This window comes from Cyprinodon tularosa, unplaced genomic scaffold (genome assembly GCF_016077235.1).
Source record: "Cyprinodon tularosa strain WSP-4 unplaced genomic scaffold, ASM1607723v1 ctg796, whole genome shotgun sequence".
Taxonomy (NCBI): domain Eukaryota; kingdom Metazoa; phylum Chordata; class Actinopteri; order Cyprinodontiformes; family Cyprinodontidae; genus Cyprinodon; species Cyprinodon tularosa.
This window is the reverse complement of record NW_024039558.1, coordinates 438,853-462,739: the sequence shown is the minus strand read 5'-3', so window position 1 is coordinate 462,739 and position 23,887 is coordinate 438,853. Positions and strand designations below refer to the sequence as shown.

The window sequence follows — 23,887 nt, the reverse complement described above, 5'->3', positions numbered from 1 at the left end:
TAAATGATCCATTGATGATTCCGTGTATCAATCTGTTTCCAATGGAACTTTTCTTTCTGCGGTTCTTTAGATTCTGACGGCGTTGGATCGGGACGGATACTGCCGGAAACACAAGCTGAGGCATAAACTGGAGCAAGCCATCAACCTGATGTCTGGCAGCAGCTGAGACCAGGACATGGATCCACGGGGCGGGGGGGTGGGGGTTCTCTGAACTGTCAGAACCAAACGGGTCCGAGTCAAACGGGTCGGACAGCAACAGCTTCAACATCACCAGCGATCAATCCGTCATTAATTATTGATCAGAAGATGGATTGATTGGCTGATGGGCTCGTTGGGACCCAGTGGATCAGAACATTTCCTGGGATTAACGGATTCTGGAAAAACTGGACCGAACCTGCTGAGGACTGAACTCAGTTTGCCCAACGAGAATGAACAGTGGATCCCATTCTGGATCAGGACCCGGTCCCATGGTTAAAGAAGGTTCTCCTCACAGGTCGGACCGACCCGGACCTCACTGATCCTCACCGCTGACCCGCCCAGCTCCATCTGGACCTGTTAGGAAATCAGGGTCCGCTCATGAAGGAAAGCGTTTGGTTTGGACGAGCCGACCCGGAGCCGAATTCATCTCTTGGATCTGATCGGATCAAGCCGAGCCGGGTCAGGAGTTTTCATCCGGACAATCAGTTTTCCCACAGCACACTGAGCCCAACGCGTCCTGACCGACCACTTCCTGTTCCTGAGCCTCCCGTTTGACCCCGCCCCCTGCCTCCTCATTGGTCAGTCTGCTGGCCAGGAGGATGTACTGCCTGACCAATGAAGACTGTGGAAGTCACCGCTGTGACAGAAACTGAATACATTCCAGCACAGGTACGCCGCCAACCTTTCAGAACCACATTTTTCCAGGCCAGAACCGCCTGCGGACCACGCCGCGGTCTGACCCGCCTGCCCGATCACAGCCATGCTGCACGGCGCCGTGCTAACCCTCCCCGACAGGGGAAATACTGTGCAGAGCTACAAGCCCAGTGCCATGGAAAGTCGGGACCAGATCTCCCTCAGGACTGGACTGGACTCGGACCAAATCCAGATCCAGAACAAAGAGAATGGAGGCTAAACTGGACCAGACTCCAAGAACTCTTAAGACTTGTGGCCATAATTGTAAACAGGAAAAAAAAGGAAAGAAAATGAAGCTAAAAACGATAAAATAATGAAAAGAATTCAGACGAACGGAAAAAAATATGGAAATGCTAACATGTAACCAGAACTTTGTGGGTTTTTTGGAGCTGGACTTGTACAAAGATAAACAGAACTTAACATTCGAGTCCGAAGGAGGACAGAGAGCCTAAAGAGGAGGGATCGGACGGTACCGACCGGCCCAGAGCCGACTGGGCCCAGTGGGGTGCAGATGCGGACACAGTTTGGACTTTTTGGTACTTTTTTATGAGCAGAACCAGAGCTCTGTGGGTTCAGGCCTTTTTTAGAGGCTTTGGTTGTTTTAGATGTTGCGTCTGCATCGCGGTGAGAGCGTCTGCAGCCTGCATTGGGGGGGGGACCGGGTTTGGACCAACAGAACCAGTCTGAGATGATCTGTGCTGGCATATTGTCCCTTCACGCCGCCGGCTCTGCGGTCCGTTTGCTCTGCACTCTCAGAAAACAGAACCCGGTACTGTTCTAGTTGCCGGGTTCTGGTTCTGATCCGTAGAGTCTGGTTTGGAGCCGCAGGGTGTCAGAGGAATGAAAGATCAACACATAAGCTGCGTCCGAACGTCCGCCCTGATCCCTGGATAATGGTTACGCCATTTTAGATGTATCTGATCTCATCGCAAAGCATTATGGGATTTGTTTTCACTCTGCGACAATTCGCAAAGATGGCGCAGGCACCGTGCGGGGAGGCGGAGTCAGCAAACAGTAGTGATCATCTGTCCGAATGGTGCGTTAAGTTCACCATATAATCCCGGCTCTATAGTGAGGAAGGGATTTAGGGTTATGGCGGACGTTCGACACAGTCCTAGATTCTGGGTTCTTCTTCTCAGGTTTATATTTCTGCTCCTAATCGTTTGGATTCTGACCCAGAAACACAATAAGCTGCGATTCTGCTCGTTCTGTCGTTATGATGTTTGGGAAAGAAGCAAAGCGAGATCAAAATCAACAGTTCCTCCTTTTTGTGTAGCAGCTGCTGCCACCTGGTGGTCGGTTGCTGTCATGGCGCTCATCGCCTGTTTCCAGGTTAATTAGTGAGAAGTGTTGGACTGTTCCTTTAACATGGAGGCGGAGGATGAGGGTTATGGTTGGTGGGTCAGTCGGTGAAAATGTTCCAGCACTGCCGATCACCTCTTTAGACTCTCTGTGATGCCATAAAGATACGAAGCACCTTTCTTTTCTTTCCTGCCGATGTTTCACTGTCATTTAAATCTGTTTGGGGCCAAACGGACCTGGAGGGACGGGTTCTGGTGTAAGACTGCCTTTTTTTTAAGCTTTGTTGATAGAAGAGGGAGGGAAGCCACTAGCGTACCAACACCACTGTTCCCCCACCGCCGTGTGTCTGTGTCTCCCCGCTGCCGCAGTGGAAACTCCTCAGCTCCATTTAAATCCTTTTCCTTCTAGAGTCGCTCTTTTTAAATCCAGCGATTCAAATCTGAAATCAGATCCACATTTTTCCTTGATCCTCTCGCTCTGGAAGGACAGCAGGTGGAATCCAGAGCCATCATGGCGCCCAGATCCTACATTAAGTTTTCTATCAATAATTTTCAGAGAGATCTACGGATTATGGCCACGGAAAAAAACTAACTTATTAACTGATTTTTTAAATTTTATTTCACCTTAATAGGGATAAAAAGTAAAAATTCCAAGATTAATCTCAAAATTCTGACTTTAATCTCAGAATTCTGACTTTAATCTCGGAATTCTGACTTTAATCTCGGCAATTCTCTCGGAATTCTGACATTAATCTCGGAATTCTGACTTTTTTCTCAAAATTCAGAATTTAATCTCGGAATTCTGACTTTAATCTCGGAATTCTGACTTTAATCTCGGGAATTCTCTCGGAATTCTGACATTAATCTCAGAATTCTGACTTTTTTCTCAGAATTCAGAATTTAATCTCAGAATTCTGACTTTAATCTCGGAATTATGACATTAATCTCGGAATTCTGACTTTAATCTCGGAATTCTGACATTAATCTCAGGAATTCTGACTTTAATCTCGGAATTCTGACTTTAGTGTTAGAATTCTGACTTTAATCTTGGAGTTCTGACTTTAATCTCGGAATTCAGAATTTAATCTCAGAATTCTGACTTAAATCTTGGAATTCTGACTTTAATCTCGGAACTCTGACTTTAATCTCGGAATTCTGACTTTTTCCTCTGATTTCGGACTTTAATCTCGGAATTCTGACTTTTTCCTCTGAATTCTGACTTTTTCCTCTGAATTCTGATTTAAATTTCGGAATTATGACTTTAATCTCGGAATTCTGACTTTAATCTCGGAGTTCTGACTTTAATCTCGGAATTCTGACTTTTTCCTCTGAATTCTGACTTAAATTTCGGGATTATGACTTTAATCTCGGAAAGTTTGACTTTAATCTTGGAATTCTGACTTTAATCCCGGAGTTCTGACTTTTTCCTCTGAATTCGGACTTTAATTTCGGAATTCTGACTTTAATCTTGGAATTCTGACAGTACTCTCGGAGTTCTGACTTTAATCTTGGAATTTTGACTTTTTTTTTCAGAATTTAATCTCAGAATTCTGACTTTAATCCAGGAGTTCTGACTTTTTCCTCTGAATTCTGACTTTAATCTGGGAATTCTGATTTTAATCTGGGAATTTTGACTTTAATCTCAGAATTGTAGATCTTAATGTAGATGGGCACCATGAAGGCAGAGATGTGAAGCTTCACTGACAGAGGTGGAAAATGACAGAATGACTTTTTCCGTCCCTGAGTGTTCCTGCTGATGCTATTTGATTAATGGAAGAACAGAAGGTGATTAAATCAAGACAGACATGGCCACGGCTGGATGCTAACATCTGTTAGCTGTCAGGCATTCCAATATTAAACTGAAATAATATTTAAAAAACTTTTTTAAAATGTTTTCAGTGGCCCTAATCCTCCTCTGTTGAGATCTTCCTCCACTAAACTTTCCTGCTGTTTTCAGTTGAACGTCCATCCAGATGTGCGACTGGAAACTTCCAGGAGGATGACATCACTGATCAGTGATTGGCTGGATTTCCTCTGTGGCAGCGTCGCCGTGTCTTTAAGGGGGTGGGGCCGAGTCCGGGGAGTCCTGTGGGGGGGTGGGGCTTAAGCTGAAGTCACACAGACACTCAAAGCGGTGGGATATTTATTATTTTAATTTATTTTTTATGATGGATTTATTTATTGTGGGGTGGGGGTGTGTGGACAGACTCAGCTCATATCCTCGTCCCAGCGGGAGGGGGGACAGACCACCAACCATTTCATATCCGTAGTTCTGACTCAGCTGTAGGTTTGGCTTTAAACCTGAAGAAAGTCACATTTCTGTTCTGAAATGTGAGAAAAGCTTCAATCGATGCACCGATTGATCAGTCCGTCTCACTTCTGTCCACCTGGAGCAAACGGCTCGATCCGATCGATCAGAACCACTTTCTCTGCAAACAGTCGGTGGGCTGGACGCCTTCATGGTGATGAAGAAGAGTTCAGAAGTATTTAAACCCAGAAACCATTGATTCTATCATCACAGCAGGCGGAGAGCTGCTGACCAGACGGGGAAAAGAAACCGATAAAATGTTAAAGTCGTGGGAAATGGTTGGAGTGTTACTGCTTAGAAGAATTATTGCTACATCGGAGTGTTTTTTTCCCGCTATGTTGAATATGATCAGCAGCAGACGGACTGAAGGATGTTTTTATTCACATTTCCAACAAAATGAAAAATGGATCGTCTTAACATCCTGTTTACAATAAAGGGGAGGTGCCTCATTAGGCCCCGCCCACATTGAACACCTGATAGATAGATGGATGGGTGGTGGACTGAGCTGACGGCGAATCTTTGTATCATAGCAACATCGTTTCTCAGATTCTGGATGTTCTGGATTAAAAATTTATTTTTTTAAATTTAAGCATTTTCTGGTGTTACCGGGGAAACCGTAACCAGGAAGCTGATAGATCAGCTCTAACAGTTCCAGCCCTGCTGGGTGCTGAAAATTTGTGCAGGAAGACCTCTGATTGGTCGATTCGCCGCCTGCCGCTCTGCATCGCCACCATCAGTCTGCCTGGAGTGTCGCCTTGATGCAGCGCCGTCCAGGACGTAGTCAGGGCCCATCGTTGATGCCATTCGCCATTGCCTTGTTTTTATTTGTGGTTTTTTGCTGATTTGAAATGTAATGTTGATGATGAATCATGTAACAGCCTGTGTCCGTTTTTATATCATTGCCTTCTGCTGAGTTTGTATATTTGTGTGATTTCACTAAAGTGTAAAGAAGGAAACTGGTGTCGTTATTTCTGTTCAACTTCCAGCGGCAGCAACAGAAGCTGGGGAAGCTTAGAGATCACATGACTCCCCCCTCCCCCCCCATTCCTACCCCCCAACCCCCAAGGGTACAGGTTACCAAGGGTACAGGCTAATTAATGGAGAACAATGATACAGACTTTTCAGCTCTTATCAGCAGCGACGACAAAAGACTCGTTATCTCAGGTTTTCATTATCAGGAGGAGCTGCTGATTAAAAGACGCCTGCAGTTCACAGCGCAGGGAAAAGTTTTTCTCTGGATTCTAAAAATGTATTTCTACAACGAAACAAAAAGGTTTAAAAACTCAAAGCAGCTAAACTAGTTCCTCAGGAGAAGCTTTGAGCTTCAAACTGTTTCAGAAGAATCTCTGATCCTCTAACCTCACCTGCAGATTTCACTGCAGAAACGACCTACAAATAAGGAAAAATGTCTTAAATTAAGTGTATTTACCTTTAATTTAAGCAGGTAAATAAGAGGATTTGTTAATTTCCTCTTAAAATAAGATAATTAGATCATATGCACTGGAAATAAGACGCTACATTTGTTTTTTCGTATGCAAGTTATCTTGTTCCATTAGCAAAGTGTCTCATTTCCCTCCACAATTCAAGAACAAATGCACTTATTTTAAGAAAAAATGATTGTAGAGTCTCCTGAACGGTCAGATATGCTTAGTGTCGTCGTTAGCTTGGGGACAGGTGCGCGTCCAGATGAAGCCCAGGTTGGTTGAGTTAGTGATGACAACAAATGAAGCCTTCTAGAATGAGAAGGTCTGCAAAGTGACTGGAAAAAAATATTTTTTTCTTAAAATAAGTGCATTTGTTCCTGGATTGGGGAGGTATTTCAAGTGCATGTTATCTAATTATCTTATTTTAAAGTAAAAATAACTTGGCAAACTACCTCATTTAGCTACTTAAATTAAGAGTAAATACACTTAATTTAAGACATTTTTACTTATTTCTAGATCGTTTTTCCAGTGTTCATCTGTAGAGACCAGACCAGTTAACCAGATACAAGCTGACTGGTTTCTGAGTCTGTTCTGAGTCGTTAGCGTGCAGCAAAATACGACACATCGTCATTAAAATGCAGCTGATCGCATTTAGTCGTCTTCACAAGGTAGAATTACTTTTATTGACATGTAACAAGTCATTGACTGGCACCTGATTGCATCGAGTCACTGACTTGCTGCTTATCGCTCGTTAAGGCGGCGAGTAACGATTATTTTGCGAATCGTTTAATCTGTCGATTATTTTTTTTCGATAAAGAATCGATAGCCAAAGGTTCCTTAAAGAAGTCTTTTTACGAAATGAAACCAGGTAAAACTAAAACTTTTCCACTTGAGGAGTTCTGGATAGAGAATATTGACATTTTTTTTTAAATGCAAAATGTTTACATATTTTGGTGTAATTGCTGCTCTAGGCATGTTTTAGAGTCAAGTTATTGATTGCTAAATTAGTTTAAATCATTTAAAATAATAACGATTAATCTGATTGATTCTTTCAGCCTTAATATTGTTAACTCCAGTCTTGGACAGGAATCCCTCAGACTGAGCATGCATGTAGCGACAGTGGAGAGGAACACCCTCTTTTAACAGACATTCTTAGTTTTTCGCATCTGGTGCTGATCCGAACACGGTTCTGCTAACCTGTGCGTGGGTCTCTCCAGGCCAGAGGACAACGGTCCACATATCCTGGAACTTTGGAACTCCCTGTCTCGGCCATCTTTTCCAGCAGAACCATCGTTCAAAGTTTAGAAAGGTCACAGGAAGTTGGACTTTATTTGACTCGGTTGTTGGGTTTTCCAGACTCTCCGTGAGTAAAGTTAAAATTCCGAGGATTTCTCTCAGATTTTTCCCACCGGACGTGATGATGCTTCTGACCCGATTACATCTTGGTAAAATTTTTTATTAAACGTCCTTTCAAGTCTTGGTTTCATCTCCCTATTACCGATTTCTAAAGCCAGACTTCTATCTTAAAGCAGGAGGCGGTTTCCATAGCAACCAGCGTCTGGTTTCTCCCTCACTGAGCTGCTTCTCACATCGATCCATCATCAGGTGAGTTCTTAGTTTCTAACAGAACCAAGGCGATGTCGATGAATGTTGGATCAACTCATCTTCTGCTCAGCAGAATAAACATTGAAAGATATTCTGTATAACTAACGATTAAAAGCTTCAGGATGTAAAACAACGATCCCTTCTATCGGTTCATCATTCTGAGTCACAGGATGGACCGGACCTGGCCCGCAGGTCTGGGGCTAGTTAGCTCGACGAGCTGCTGCTGCTGCAGGGAAATAAATGGGCGTCGGTTTTATTTGATTACAGCTTGGAGTGTGTGGCTGGAAAGGCCTGAGTCAGGCTGTGTGCCACTCCACCGGCTGCCCACTCAGCTTCCACAGGTGACACTCGCACAATGTTTGCACTGCGGTGTGTGTGGGACCCAGGGTTGGTGTTCAATCCTACGATTAAATTAGTTTTATAGACTTTCCATTACCGTTGGGGGGGGGGCATTGGAAGAGTTTAATCTGCTTTATTTATCCTCTATTTTATTGGGAGCTTTTTAGTATCATTAAAAGTAAAGAAAAGTAAAAACAAAAACAAAAATTTAAGTTTAAAGACCGATTTGATACATAATTACCAATGTTTTTACAGTTTGCTATTTTCAGGTTTTATTCTGGTTGGTCGGTGCAGCCAATAAGAAAGACTCATTTTGACTGGTCCACAAACTTTAGGGGGATCTATGAAATGAGTAGGACCTAAAGTGTAGAGAAATCTTTAAAATTGGTTTTAAAGGAAAAGTCGCTCATATTCAGAATTCAAACTTCTGAAAGTTCTTTAAATCTGAAATGATTCCATCCTGTTCAATAAATGATCAGTGTTTTTAATTCAGAGTAATTTTCATGTGAATGTGCTTTACTAGAGGCATCCATGTTTGTCAAAGAACACTACTGCCACCTACTGGTTAGTGACGTCACGGTGCGGTATCGGCTGTTGATCAAGTCCCAGTGCTGTATCTGGTGTTTGTCACAACGCGCTATTATCCAAGTCATCTTGAAAACATTCTTCTTCCAAATGTTGGCTACATATTACGGGTTTTTTCTCTGGCCAGAAGTTCGATGGCAAATCCTCCCTCTTCAAGTTGGCGATCCAACGACCAACCCGTCCGTGGAGGATCAGGAATCAGAAAGGTGGAATAACTCTTTTTTTCCACTTTTCCCCGATGTATTCCAGCATCCAGCTGCCATGCACGTGGGCATTGTCAGTTTCACTATAGCTCTGGTGAATTTCAATGGTGAAGTCCTCTGGAAATCTTCAATAATTGTTGTTGATTGCAGATGTGTCTAGTAGTTCCCATTGATTTAGCTTGGAAAGCGGGGAGAATGGCGCTAGGCTTACCGCACCGTGACGTCACTGCTGGAAGATGGCAGGAGGGAGGGGCTACTATATTTGGGTATAAATGGCCGCTCCCAGACTCAGTGATCACGATGAAAATATTATTATAAAATATAATTTTTTTTTACTGATTAATGCTTTATTCATTAAATCACCATTGATTATTCCTTCATGACCGAACTTTTCCTTTGTAAATAATGCAATTCATAAAACTCAGTATCAGTCTATTTTTTTCTAACTGCCAAAGTTTACCTCGAAACTGATTTCATCACTCTCAGCCATAAACTGCTAAATGACATTTTTAAAAGAAGCACGTTGTGATTTTATATTATGGGATTTATCTATAGTTCTGCTGCTATAGGCTTAGACTGCTGGAGGACATAGGGACCCCTTTTTCATCATTCTGCTTCATTCTATCTCTATTCTCCCACTCTGCAGAATCTGTTAGTTCAATCTCTAACGTTCTGCTCTCTCTGCTTTTTCTCATAGTAGCTTCATCTGGTCTGTTGCTGTTTGGCTGTGACTCCATCCTGGAGAGAAATGTCAGCTGTGCTGCTGCCATCAACACCTTTGTTTCTAGATGTTGGAGCTTGGCCTGTTTTCCAGTGTAGTCCTGTTTCTCTGACTGTGACTAACTGGATGTGCTCTCTTCATCCTCTGACATGGGAGCTGGCTCGGAGCTCGTCTGCCTGGCTGTGTGTTTCCTGGACGGGGCCGCCTGTGGAGCTGGTTGACAGTTGCCTTTTGTATCTATGCTTCTTTTTCTATGTCTGCTTCTGTCTCCTTGAACCCCAGTGGGCCTCAGCAGATGGCCGCTCACACTGAGCCTGGTTCTGCTGGAGGTTTCTTCCTGTTCAAAGGGAGTTTTTCCTCTCCACTGTCGCTACAAGCATGCTTAGTGTGAGGGATTGCTGAAGAGTCAATGAGTCGATGCAATCAGCTGGTTTTCCTTAGATGGAAAACTTTGAATCAATCTGACTGGATGATCTGGTGAACTGGAAAGTGACCTGAGATGACATGATGTGAATTGGAGCTATAGAAATAAACTGAATAGAATTTAATTTTATACCAAATAAAAAAGCAACTAAATTCTCTCCAGATACAAAACCCTTCATTTCCTGTAACTGAGGAGCCCCGGTTTTATTTCTGCTTTCATTCTCTGCCTTTATCACTTAAAGAGCTTGTTTCTCTGGGACTGTTAGAGCGATGCAGTTTAATAAAACATGCTGATTTATCTCCCATTGATGAGAAATGTCCCCAGAATGGGCTTTTTTCTCCCACTTTGCCCGCTGGCCCCCATCATACGTCTCGGCCCCAGAAAGATAGCTGTACAGTCACACACGCGCGCAGCCACTCTCCCAAATGAACTGTTAATCATAAACGAGAAGAAGAGCTGAGTCATGCGATTCCTCATCTTTGCTGCTCTCTCTCTCTCTCACGTTGTGCTGAATGAGTCTTTTCTGTTGCTGTGTTTCATTTTCCTGCTGCTGTCTGAGTCCAGAAGCTTTTCTTTGGATGTTTAGCTTCATTGCATCAGATTATCGGTTCCAGGGGGCCCGCCACAGGGGCCCTCAAAACAAGGACCAACATCTGGCTGTAAGAGCAGATGTTCCACCTTCACCCAGTGGCGTAGCTCTGGGTCGGCCATTAACATATTTGCCAAAGCCCCTGTCACATGGGCGAATTTAGGGAATTTGGGGCCCTAGGCAAAGACAGGCAGGGGGCCCTCTGAATTTAGAAGACAACACATAAACAGCCCCATTCTACAGATAGAGAAATGTTAATAGAATAGACATCCATTATCTGTTCTAGGTTGTGTCCCTCTCTTCTTGTCCCTTTTCTTCTTGTTTTCCTCTCTATGTTTTGTACTCAGCTGACTTTTCATGCTGTCTCTAAAGGAATGAAAGATTTTTTCCAAGCACTAAGCTCACTTAGCTGATTGCTCCTTCCTGTGTTTCCAAAAAGGCCAAAGTAAACAACCCAGTCCTTCTTTTCACTGTAGACAAGCCATGATCTGCTTATCTGTTCTCCATTTTTCATTTGGATGAAATAATAGCTGCATGAATCATGACAGCAGACAAGATAGAGGAGAGCAGGAGGCGGGGTTACCAATCTACTCGCTCTGGAGAGCAGAGTTCGCTGCTTTTAGATGTTGTCTCCAAAGTCTCCAGTAGCAGAAAAAAGTCGCTAGATTTGGCGCTAGGAGCTTTTTAGAAATCAAAGTGCTAGAGGGGTCTGAAAAGTGGCTAAATATAGCGACTAAAGCGCTAAGTTGGCAACACTGCTCTTTGCATGGTTTGTTTTCAAATGGTTTGCTGCTGTCTGTTTGGACCTTTCTGAACATGTGCAGCAAATGGACTGATCCAATATGGCGGACACTGAAGGGGCGGGGCTGAGACACACTTAATATTATCAGCGTTCTGATGGCATTTTAGCCAAAGGATTTTTATCAAAAACATAATGTGCAGAAATAAGGAATAGTTGTTTTAAAGTCGTAGGGAAACGGCCGTTCCAGCATTTCCGAATTCTCCCGAGTGATGATGTGGTGAACTGGCACTATAGAAATAAACTGAATTGAATTTCTATCCCAAATAAACTTGTTCTTTGTAATATTGAGCTAGTCGAGGTCCTGCTGACCCCATTGGTCTCCTGAAGCTGCCTTTGGGCGTGTTTCTAAGGTCATGACTGTCAGACTGAAGGAGCGTCCAGGTGGCCTCGTGAGACCATCCTGATCTCGCGAGCTTTCAAGATTTCACTCGCAGATCAGTCTGGAGACTCTCCGTTAAAGAAAATTTCAGCGTTGGCTTTGAGGCGCGACAGTTCAGTCTAAAGAACATGGCGGCTTCAGCCGATGAAACTAGCGTTAGCGTGGCTATCAAGCAAGTTTTAGCGGAATTACAGAGTATTTCTTCACTGAAAGAAGAGCAAAACACTGCTCTGGAGGCTTTTCTCAGAGGAAAAGATGTTTTTGCTCTTCTCCCGACTGGTTTCGGCAAGAGTTTGATCTATCAATTGGCTCCTCTTCGTCGTCGCTCTGTTAGTACGTCATATGCTTCGTTGATCTGATTGGTTTATTTGGCCCGTCTATCACCAACATAGGCCAATCAGCTAACCAGTATTTTCGCCCCTTCCCAAAATTACTTCAACGGAAGGTTTCCAGATGGATATGCGGAGCAAATCCATCTGGCGGAGTCAGGTTAGCGTCCAGGTGGCCCCCACTCTTCACCGCCTGGTCTAGAAAAGGTTTTCCTGCATCTTGGAACAAACAGACGGATCCACTGCTCTGAAGCAGACCTTAAATGAAGCAGAACTGCTGGTAAAACAGAAAATACTTTAGTTTTTTTGGCTGTTTCAGGTTTTCTCTGTGGTTCTGGTTCCGCCTCCGGGTCTTTCTTCACACAGTGAAGTCATTTTCTGCCCGGGCGACAACATGAGCAGGGAGTGGCCTGTATCAGTCATTAATAAAAGATGGTCGTCGTGGGAGAAGCTCGTTAATGGAGCAGAGGAGACAGATGCATCATAACGGGGGTGAGACGGATAAGGCGGCGTCTCTGGAGGAGCCTTCTGCTTCCCAGGGTGGAGTAATGGGGGGGGCATCTGAAAAAGCTCCCTTTGCCTTCAGATCCTCCTCAGGGGAACCCCTCCCCCACCCATTCACTGAAACCACTAAATATCATTTCTAATTATTTCCACTACTTTCATTACTTTGTATTTATTGACGTCTCCGCAGACGTCTCTGTCTCGGAGGACGCCTCCATCGGTTCACCGTCTCCTCAGGAGGTTTTCCCTCAGAACACATCAGACTATTCCATTCTCCCACTGTGACAAATGTTGGTTATCCAGAGAATAAACTCCACACTCCTCCAGGAGCCTAAACAGTTCTCCTGCTCAGCGGCTGATAACTAAACACTAAATATCAGAGTCATCAGTTTGAACTGGGGCTCACAAGTACACACACACCCCAAACACACACATCCAGGACTCAGTGGAGCTCCGGCCAATTAGCTAATGGCTCGTTAAGCTTGATGTCCATTAGAGCTACTAATCAATCAATTAAACTTAACAGACGAGGATTTAATTGATCTGCTTCAGTTTTCCCTTGGAGCTGATGATGTGGTCACTATGGCAACCCCGTGAGACAGAAAAAAGAAGAGTGTGACACAGATTTAACAGAGCTGTGGACAGATAGTCTGTGATGATGGATGGATAGATAGATAGATAGAGGGACTGAATCTTGCCATTCAGTCTCTTTATCTTAGTTAAAATCTTTGCCTTTAATCTAAGATGCTCTGGATCGAATCCTAATTAATTAAAGAAAGTTAACAATAAAATGGCAGAAATTATTTTTCATGTCTTTTTGTTACATTATTCTGAGAATTAAGTCTTAGCAATAAGATCCGGGCATCCTGGATCAAATAATGAAAAACTGTTCTGTGATGTTTATCCTAATTCACGTTTGGTCCAATGTTGTATAATCCTAAAGTTAGTTTTCTGTGGTTAGGAAGGTCCTGATGTGTGTTTTATCTTTTTAGTACCAAATACACCTGATAGTGGAACAAGAAGCTAATTTTCTCCATGCATGTTACCTGGTCCTTCTGTGATTAATGAAGGAGGAAGAGGCTCGGGATTGAAGCGGTAAGAAGAAACATCGGCATTCAGAAGGGAAATTAAGAGAGGGGACAAAAGGAATCCTGGAAGATGGGAACAGGACACCAGCAGAACCAGAAAAAAAGCAAACACGTTTCTGGACCCAGACTCTGTTGCTCTGCAGCAGCTCCAGAGTTTCCTGAGGTCCAGATAAATAGCTACTGAAGAACCAAACCAGAGCAGTAATGTCTACCTGTTTAAAGCCGGGCAAACACTGTACGATGTTTTCAATCGTCGCACGCAGCTACAGCTCAAACTGTACGGAAAAAAGAAAGCAGGGTTTAAAAGTTCCCAGCTCACGATGTTTGTTCTCACACGGTGCGACCCGACGCTCTGATGCGATCTACCTGCTAACACTCTACGTGTAAAAACACCGCAGACTCAGCTCCACAGCCAGATGGCGCTACTGGGACTCGTCTATCCGGAAGCCAAACGAGTAGAAAAGGAATTTGTGCAATTTTGTCCTGAAAGCCCTAAAAAGAAAAGGTTACGACGCAGTGGGGAGGGTTTCCCCACTGAGCGATTTGCCCACGACCACCTTCCGACGGCCGACTGGATTTCAAACATGTTTGATTTTCTCCCGACCGTACGATTTCTAACCTACCGACCTTTACGATTTTCTCCAGACCTTACGACGTCTCCCGAAAAGGGCAAAAAATCGCACAGTGTACGCCCGGCTTAAGGGTCTTTCCCAGTGTGAGCAGAACCACTGCTTTGACTATGAAGTCTCCCTCCAGGTCTGCTGGACATCAGCCTCCAGCTGAACCCCTGATGGGCCTCATGTACTGTAGATCCAGGGCTGTTGCCATGCCAACGTGGCAGATCCTGTTTGAGTAAATGTGTGCCTACTGGGATCCTCATTATTAATACATTTAATCACTTCCAGTTGGAGAGTTGCTGACATCAGTGGTTGCTGACCTTCATGATGCTGCTGCTGCTAATGATGCTAATGCTAACGTGGCATTGCCAACACTTCGACATAGGCAGGACCATAAAGCTCTTTTGTGGAGTGTAAGAAGAAAAATTCTGACTGTCCTGATCTTAGAAACTGTGTTTTTCAACTTCCACATCGTTTCTGTTTCATTTTTCCAGATGTCCTTTTTACAGAAGGTCCCTCTTCTGTCAAAAAACTCAGTAACTGTTCAGGTCCCAGAATTGTATGTCTCAGAGTCGCTCAGTGATTTCAGACTCTGACATCATTTGCTGAAATGTGCTTAAGAAATTATTAACCCCCTGGCTGCTTCAGAATGGCTTCCATAGTGCATGTCCGATAATGTCCTTAAAACAACCTTAAACGTTCTTTTTTTAAAATATGCTACTCACCGGGTCGTCAGCGCTGTTCAATGACGTTCCAAAAAAAGTTTCGTGAAGAAAAACCGTTCCTGTCTTGTTTTATTTAGCATTTTGTAAATCCCAGAACAATTTTTTCCGATACATCACAACCGCTTTTAAACTTCCGCTTCCCGTTCGAATCTGAAGCGTTGCACACTCCAGACCACTAGTTGGCGACGGTATCCTCTACCGTCAAACTCAAAGTCCAATATGTCCTCCTCAAGAATCCACCTTTCGTATTCCATTTTCAGAGTTTTTTAAAGTGTTTAACAGAGACGTTAGCACCTCGACGTCGGAGTACACAGAGTGAAGCGAAAAGACTACAACTAAGCGTAAACAGGCCCCGTTTCCGTTTCAGGTGGCGGAGGGATATTGACTATTCCAACAGAACTCAATGGGATTTACAAAATGCTAAATAAAACACTACAGGAACGTTTTTTCTTTACGAAACTTTTTTTGGAACGTCATTGAACAGCGCTGACGACCCGGTGAGTAGCATATTTAAAAAAAAGAACGTTTAAGGTTGTTTTAAGGACATTATCGGACATGCACTATGGAAGCCATTCTGAAGCAGCCAGGGGGGGATTCTGCATGAGCCAAATAGCAGAGACAGGACCAATTGTCAAACTTTTGGTGTCGATCATTCGATTTCATCCTGGACACTACAGAAAATGGGCTAAAAGTGTTAAAAACCGGAATTTTCCTTTAACTTGGGAGGTATTCATCTATTTGGCCTTTGTCCCGTCTAGTTTATTTATTTATTTTTTTCATCTTTTGTCTTGAATCTTGTCCATTTCCTCCACTTTTCCTCCATTTGAGTTTGTTGAAGTCTTAGACGATGTGTCAGCTTTTAAAAAATATTTCTTCTATTATTTCAGTCCATTGTTCTTGACAAGGGGGGTCCGCCCATTTCCTCGTGATAGCTTTTTTGCTAGCTATTAACACAATATCTTAATCAGATACCTGTCTTTTACCCGTACTTTGATATTTTTCATATTGCAAAGGTAAAGCACTGCACTGTTCATAGGAATATCATATCCAGAGATGGGAAGTAACGAAGTACAAATACTTCGTTACTGTACTCAAGTAGATTTTTCTGATATTTTTACTTTACTTTACTACTTATTTTTATGGCGACTTTTTACTTCTACTCCTTACATTTTTACACAAATATCTGTACTTTCTACTTCTTACATTTTAAAAAATTGTCTCGTTACTTTAGTTTTGAATCATTTCAATGGAGTTACCGTTATTATTTTTCACGTCATCAATACCAAATTCAATCTAATTGGATGGGAATCTACGTTGCTTTTGACGCACCACTACAAGATGAATCGACAGATTCGGCGGTATTCATTGGCGGCAAATCATTGCAGCTTGGTGGCGGTGGCGTTAGCATAGTAGCATGGACGACGAGATGATTGAAAATGAACACAACGGAGATCTAGTCCTATTGGCAGACATCCATTTAAAATGTAGGCAACGGCATGAAAAAAGTTGTTTCTACTTAGTGACTTCTTAAGCTTTGAATTGAATTCCTACCAAACATTTTAGCGCATAGGTTAAAGAACTTTGGGAATAATTCTTTTATTTCTTTGTTTTTTTGTATGGGCAGAGACGAGTTTGAGTGAATAGTGTTTATCTGAGCCGTTCTTACAGTAGCAGCCATCAGAAATGGCCCTTCCCAGTCAAACAGAAGCTGAATGACAGCCCATTCCCTGCAACTGCCAGCAAAATCCCCTTTAACTTCCAGCCACTGGAGTGACTAGCCTCGTGAGACCATCCTGATCTCGCGAGCTAATCAGTCTGGAGACTCTCCGTTAAAGAAAATTTGGAGCCGTTCACCAAACGAACGTCCAATCAGCGTTGGCTTTGAGGCGTGTTGAGGTGTGACGCAACGAGAAGCGCGACAGTTCAGTCTAAAGAACATGGCGGCTTCAGCCAGTGAAACTAGCGTTAGCGTGGCTATCGAGCAAGTTTTATCGGAATTACAGAGTATTTCTTCACTGAAAGAAGAGCAAAACACTGCTCTGGAGGCTTTTCTCAGAGGAAAAGATGTTTTTGCTCTTCTCCCGACTGGTTTCGGCAAGAGTTTGATCTATCAATTGGCTCCTCTTCGTCGTCGCTCTGTTAGTACGTCATATGCTTCGTTGATCTGATTGGTTTATTTGGCCCGTCTATCACCAACATAGGCCAATCAGCTAACCAGTATTTTCGCCCCTTCCCAAAATTACTTCAACGGAAGGTTTCCAGATGGATATGCGGAGCAAATCCATCTGGCGGAGTCAGGTTATGGAGTGACGTCCTCTAGCATATTTTTTTACTCTGACTCAATGGTATAGTTGCTTAGGGGCCCCCGTCACTGACACCTGATAGGCCCCCTACGCAATTGTAGACTAGAACGTCTCTTTGCAGATGTACTGGTGTGAAAAATTCCTCTTAAACACACCTGATGTTAAATTATCTGACCGGACCTTATTTATACCGCGACACATGGCAGATTTCAACATGAGCTGTTTAAACACGACACCAATAGAAAAAGCAGAAAGAGGTACTTTTAATTACTATGTTAATAACTGTCTATAGTTCATTTGGTAAAAAATACACTCATATAATATGGTTAAAACCGCAATAAAGATCTAAATAAAGAGGTAGTTTGATCTAGTGACAACAGATCTATTAGAGATTGAGGTGCTGCTCTATTCAGTGATTTCTACACTAACAGAAAGACTTTTTTAAAGTCTATTCTCTGAGCTACAGGGATCCAGTGGAAGGACTTCAGAACCGGGCTGATGTGCTCTACTTTCTATAGCTCTAGTGAGGACACGGGCAGCAGCTTTTAGATCAGCTGCAGCTCTGATGGACTTTTTAAGCAAACCTATGAAGACACTGTTGCAGTGATCGATTCTACTAAAGGAGTTTTTCTAGATCCTGTTGGACATTCGTCCTTTAAACCTGGAGATGTTCTTGAGGTGATAAAAGGCTGACTTAGTAACTCTCTTTTTGTGCCACTTTTAATTTTAATCTTGTATCAGAGCTGAAAGTCTGAGTTTTCCTCCCAACAGGTTCAGCCTTTTAGGAACTGCGAGGGTTAACCTGCCCGGCAACAGCCAAGTAGCTGTTAAATCATGTATGATTGGCTGTCAGACAGTTACACGACACGGTGTTTCATATTTAATGATGGCTGTCTGCTGGTCAAGTTCAATATTCAAGCTGAGACTTAAATGTTCTGTACAGAAAGAGACGAATTGTTTTTATCGGATTAAATCTGGAAAGAATCTGCAGCTGAAACTGAAAAATGAAATTTGTGTTTGTATCCTGAAAGTTAGAAACTTCTGATATTTTCACCAAGACGACTTTTAATTTTTCAAGTCGAGGAAAATATTAAACGTTTAATAAATAAAATATAATTAATTGAAAAATACAAATGTATTTTTAAAAAGAACCCCATGGAGCCGGACTTCCTGCTGTAATTCTGAAAACCTAACCTTCCTCAGGAGCTCAGGTCCCTGCAGACCCCACACATGCTGGACACTACGCGTTTACGACCTGCAGAATCATGGGCGGCTCGAGACAGGGGCCAACGGGGGCCAGTGCCCCTGTAGATCATGTCCTGGCCCCTGTACTGAAGACATAATATTCAAACTATTTTTAGTGATGAACAGACATGGTTAATGAAAGGTGGTCTTTGGATCTATTTCATTTTTTTCTTTACAAAATTCTGTTTTAATAATCATTTTAAGACATTTAAGGCTTCAGTGGGATTGAGATAAGATCCCAGTTTTCATCTGCTGAATGTTTTTTCCAAAATAAATTTTAAAAATACCGCTCTTTACAGCTTAATTTATTGGTTTTTCTTGAGTTTTAGATTTTAGATTTGATAGAAAACAGTAATTTTAACTTAAATTAAGTCAGAAATATGTAAAATTCCTAAATTATGTAATAATGTATTTTGACCTGTTAAGAAATAGAATTTTAATTAAACCTAATTGAATAGAAATTTCACTTCATGCAGCTATATTAATGTATTTGAGTCCCTTGCCCTGTTTTTTATTTCATGCTTTTTAGGGCCCCCATGAAAACACACTGGCCCCCTCCTGGCCCCCCTGGTGCATTTGCTGCTTCCATCAACACCTTATTTTATAGATGCTGGAGATCGGCCTGTTTTTCAGTGTAGTCCTGTTTCTCTGACTGTGACTAACTGGATGTGCTCTCTTCATCCTCTGACATGGGAGCTTTTTTTTGCTCACAGTTTGTAGATGAAAAGGAAATTTTAGAATCTTTGCATAAAAAGAATGAAGTAAGTGAGAAGTAAGAACACTGAGATTAGAGGCAGGAAGAATAATGGAGACAGCAGGAGGGACACAGGTGAAGAAATGAGTGAAGATGAGGAAAATGATGAAGACGATTTCGGAGACAAAGAAGATGAAGACCAGGAAACTGATGAAGGAGAAAAGGAAGGCAGAGAATCAGGCGATCCAGCCAGTCTGACTGGTTTGTTTTTATTCTCAGTAGAAATTCAATTTCAGTGTTGGATTAGGTTCTCTTTGTGACATTTCATGTGTTTGAGTTAAAACATCTTACTGATCCCAGAGACATATTGTGACGTCCACCTTAAGTTAATTCATAGAATTCTTCCTGGATCCAGATTATGATTTGGATCTTTTCAAGCTATCCTTTACACAGACAAACTCTCCTAAAACATAACCTCTGTGATGAAGGTAATTAAATGTAACTTAGATGTTTTAGTCAACATCTTGTTGTTCCGGACGATAACTGAAGGCAGGAAGGATTTTCTCACCATTGTTGCCTTCATTTCTCCTTAAAGTGGTGCTAAAATTAGGCCTGTCGGGTATTTTAAGTTATTTTTATGAATTTCACTAATCTGGACCAGATTATTTTCAGTTAGCTTTTTCTTAAAAAGAAAAAGAGAAAAAAAGATTGTAATTTATTTTGTTTTCTTTTATGAATTATATTTTATTATAACAGATGTAAAACATTGTTGTTGGATATGTCCAGCTTTGCCTCCCTGCCTTTTCCTTTTCTGCTTCATTTCTGTCTGTAAAGTTTTCTGGACCAACCGCTGTGTTAAATGCACCTCAACCTGCCATGGACTGCAAATACTAATACTCTATAAACTAAAACTCCTTCCCTTCAACAGCCTCCTTTCCTTCACCAGCCTCCTTTCCTTCACCAGCCTCCTTTCCTTCACCAGCCTCCTTTCCTTAATCTGCCTCCTTTCCTTCATCGGCCTCCTTTCCTTCATCGGCCTCCTTTCCTTCATCGGCCTCCTTCCCTTCATCGGCCTCCTTTCCTTCATCGGCCTCCTTTCCTTCATCGGCCTCCTTCCCTTCATCTGCCTCCTTCCCTTCATCGGCCTCCTTTCCTTCATCGGCCTCCTTTCCTTCATCGGCCTCCTTTCCTTCATCGGCCTCCTTTCCTTCATCGGCCTCCTTTCCTTCATCGGCCTCCTTTCCTTCATTGGCCTCCTTTCCTTCATTGGCCTCCTTCCCTTCATCGGCCTCCTTTCCTTCATTGGCCTCCTTTCCTTCATTGGCCTCCTTCCCTTCATCGGCCTCCTTTCCTTCATCGGTCTCCTTCCCTTCATCGGCCTCCTTTCCTTCATCGGCCTCCTTTCCTTCATCGGCCTCCTTCCCTTCATCGGCCTCCTTCCCTTCATCGGCCTCCTTCCCTTCATCTGCCTCCTTCCCTTCATCGGCCTCCTTTCCTTCATTGGCCTCCTTCCCTTCATCGGCCTCCTTTCCTTCATCGGTCTCCTTCCCTTCATCGGCCTCCTTTCCTTCATCGGCCTCCTTTCCTTCATCGGCCTCCTTCCCTTCATCGGCCTCCTTTCCTTCATTGGCCTCCTTCCCTTCATCGGCCTCCTTTCCTTCATCGGCCTCCTTCCCTTCATCGGCCTCCTTTCCTTCATCGGTCTCCTTCCCTTCATCGGCCTCCTTTCCTTCATCGGCCTCCTTTCCTTCATCGGCCTCCTTCCCTTCATCAATCTCCTTCCCTTCATCGGCCTCCTTTCCTTCATCGGTCTCCTTTCCTCCATCTGCCTCCTTCCCTCCATCGGTCTCCTTCCCTCCATCGGTCTCCTTCCCTCCATCGGTCTCCTTCCCTCCATCGGTCTCCTTTCCTCCATCAATCTCCTTCCCTTCATCTGCCTCCTTCCCTTCATCGGTCTCCTTCCCTTCATCGGTCTCCTTCCCTCCATCTGCCTCCTTCCCTTCATCTGCCTCCTTTCCTCCATCAATCTCCTTCCCTTCATCGGCCTCCTTTCCTTCATCTGCCTCCTTCCCTTCATCGGTCTCCTTTCCTTCATCTGCCTCCTTCCCTTCATCGTCCTACTTCCCTCCATCTGCCTCCTTCCCTTCATCTGCCTCCTTTCCTCCATCTGCCTCCTTCCCTTCATCGGCCTCCTTTCCTCCATCTGCCTCCTTCCCTCCATCTGCCTCCTTCCCTTCATCTGCCTCCTTTCCTCCATCAATCTCCTTCCCTTCATCGGCCTCCTTTCCTTCATCTGCCTCCTTCCCTTCATCGGTCTCCTTTCCTTCATCTGCCTCCTTCCCTTCATCGTCCTACTTCCCTCCATCTGCCTCCTTCCCTCCATCTGCCTCCTTCCCTTCATCTGCCTCCTTTCCTCCATCTGCCTCCTTCCCTTCATCTGCCTCCTTTCCTCCATCTGCCTCCTTCCCTTCATCGGCCTCCTTTCCTTCATCGGCCTCCTTCCCTTCATCTCCTTTCCTTTTTTCATTGCCTCCCTTTCCCCTTTATTTTCCTTTCCCCTTAAATTCCTTCCCTATCAATCTCCTTCCCTCATCAGTCCTCCTTTCCCTTCATCTGCCTCCTTCCCTTCATCGGATCCTCCTTTCCTCTCATCTCCTTCCCTTCATCGTCCTCTTTCCCTCCATCGCCTCCTTTCCCTTCATCGGGCCCCCTTTCCTTCACATCGGGCCCCCTTTCCCCTTTATCGGGCCCCCTTTCCTCCATCGCTCCTTCCCTTTTCCCTTCCCATCTTCTGCCTCCCTTCCCTTCATCGCCTCCTTTCCTCCATCATTTTCCTTCCCTTCCCTCGGCCCCCTTTCCTCATCTCCCCTTTTCCTCCATCGGTCTCCTTCCCTCCATGGGTTTTCCCCTTCCCCTTCCCCATTAGTCTCCTTCCCTCCACCCGGTTTTTTCCCCTTCCCCCCTTCCCATCGGCCCTCCTTCCCCCCCATCGGTCCCCCTTTTCCCTCCTTTCCCCCTTCCCTTCCCCTTTTCCCCCATTTAGGTCCCCTTCCTTCATCGGTCTCCTTCCTCCATCTGCCCCCCCCATTCCCCTTTTCCCATCTCCCCCTTCCCCTTTCCATCGGCCCTCCCCCCCTTTTCCTTGGCCCCCTTTCCCTTTCCATCGGCCCCCTTTTCCCTTCTTTGTCCCCTTTCCCCCTTCCATGGGCCCCCTTCCTTCTTCCCCCCCTTTCTGGCCCCCTTTTCCCCCATAAATTTTCCCCTTTCCCTTCATTGCTCCTTCCCCCCATTTGGCCCCTTTCCCTTTCCATCGGCCCCCCTTCCCTTAAATTGGCCCCCTTTTCCCTCCATCGGTTCCTTTCCCCCCATCAGTCTCCTTCCCTCTTCCCCCTTTTAGGTCCCCCTTCCCCCTCCTTTCGGTCTCCTTCCCTTCATTGCCCCCTTCCCTTAAATTTTTTCCCCATAAATCTCCTTCCCTTTCCATCGTTTTCCTTCCCCCCCTTTCCCCCGGCCCCCCCCCCTTTCCATCGTCCCCCCCCTTTCCATCAATCTCCTCCCCCCATCGGCCCCCTTCCCTCCATCATTCCCCTTTTCCCTTCCATCGGCCCCCCTTCCCTTCATGGGCCCTCCTTTTCCGGGTCCCCCAACCCCCTTTTCCCTTAAACCCCCCCGGCCCCCCCCTTTTCCCTTTAAATTTGGCCCCTTTTCCCTTTCATGGGCCCCCTTTTCCTTCATGGGCCCCCTTTTTCCCTTCATCGGCCCCCCTTTTCCTTCATCGGCCTCCTTTCCTCCTCGCCCCTTCCCTTCCCCCTTTCTTCATTTTCCCCCTTTTCCCCCATCCCCCCTTTCCTTCCCCCCTTTTTCCCCCCCCCCCGCCTCCTTTCCCCCCCCCAAAGTCCCCTTCCCTTCATTTTTCCTCCTTCCCCTCATCGCCTTTTTCCCTTTCCATGGGGCCCCCTTTTCCTTCCTTGGGCCCCTTTCCCCTTTCCATCATCTCCTTCCCCCTTTTCCTTAGGTCCCCCTTCCCCCCATCGGTCCCCTTTTCCCTTCATTGCCCCCTTTCCCCTAAATCGGTCCCCCCCTTCCTCCCCCCCAAAACCCTCCTTCCCTTCATTGTTTTTTTTCCCCTTTTCCTTTCCATCGGTTTTTCCCTTCCCCTTTTCCTTAGGCCTCCCCCCCTTTCCATCGGCCCCCTTTTCCCCCCAAACTTTCCCCTTTCCCCTTCCTCGGTCCCCTTTCCCCTTCCATCGGTCCCCTTTCCCCACCATCGTCTCCTTCCCCCATCAGCCTCCTTCCTCCATCCGGGTCCCCTTCCCCCCATCGGCCTCCTTCCCTCCATCTTCCCCTTTCCCTTCCCATAAATCATTCCCTTCCCTCCTTTCCCCGGTCCCCTTTCCCCTTCCCATCGGCTTTTCCCCCTTTCCATCGTTCCCTTCCCTTAAACGGCCCCTTTTCCCCTTTTCCATCAGTCTTTTCCCCTTAAATCAGTTTCCTTCCCTTAAATTAATCCCCTTCCCCTTTCCATCGTCCCCCTTTCCCCCCCCATCGGTTTCCTTCCCCCCATCAGTCCCTTTCCCCTTTCCATCATTCCTTTCCCCTTTCTTTTGTCTCCCCCCCTTTCCATCTTTCCCCTTTTTCCCTTTCCATCGTCCTTCCCCCCAAACCCCCGGTCTCCTTCCCCCCAGGGGGTTTTTTTTCCCTTTCATAAACTCCTTCCCTTATCCCCCTTTTCCCCCTTTAATCGGTCCCCTTCCCTTAAACTTTCCCCTTTCCCCTTTCCATCGCCTCCTTCCCTTCATCTGTCCTTCCTT

The 23,887-nt window shown here is 44.7% G+C and overlaps 1 protein-coding gene across 1 annotated transcript in view; it reads left to right on the top strand.

Moving 5' to 3' along the window:
• Nucleotides 1-1,194, top strand: part of plxna3 (plexin A3) — a 126,894-nt gene extending 125,700 nt beyond the window's left edge. The window contains exon 38 of the mRNA XM_038271217.1: nucleotides 71-1,194. Within this exon, the coding sequence (XP_038127145.1) occupies nucleotides 71-166 (96 nt within the window). The 3' untranslated portion in view covers nucleotides 167-1,194. The remainder of the gene's footprint in view (nucleotides 1-70) is intronic.
• The last annotated feature ends 22,693 nt before the right edge of the window (nucleotides 1,195-23,887 follow it).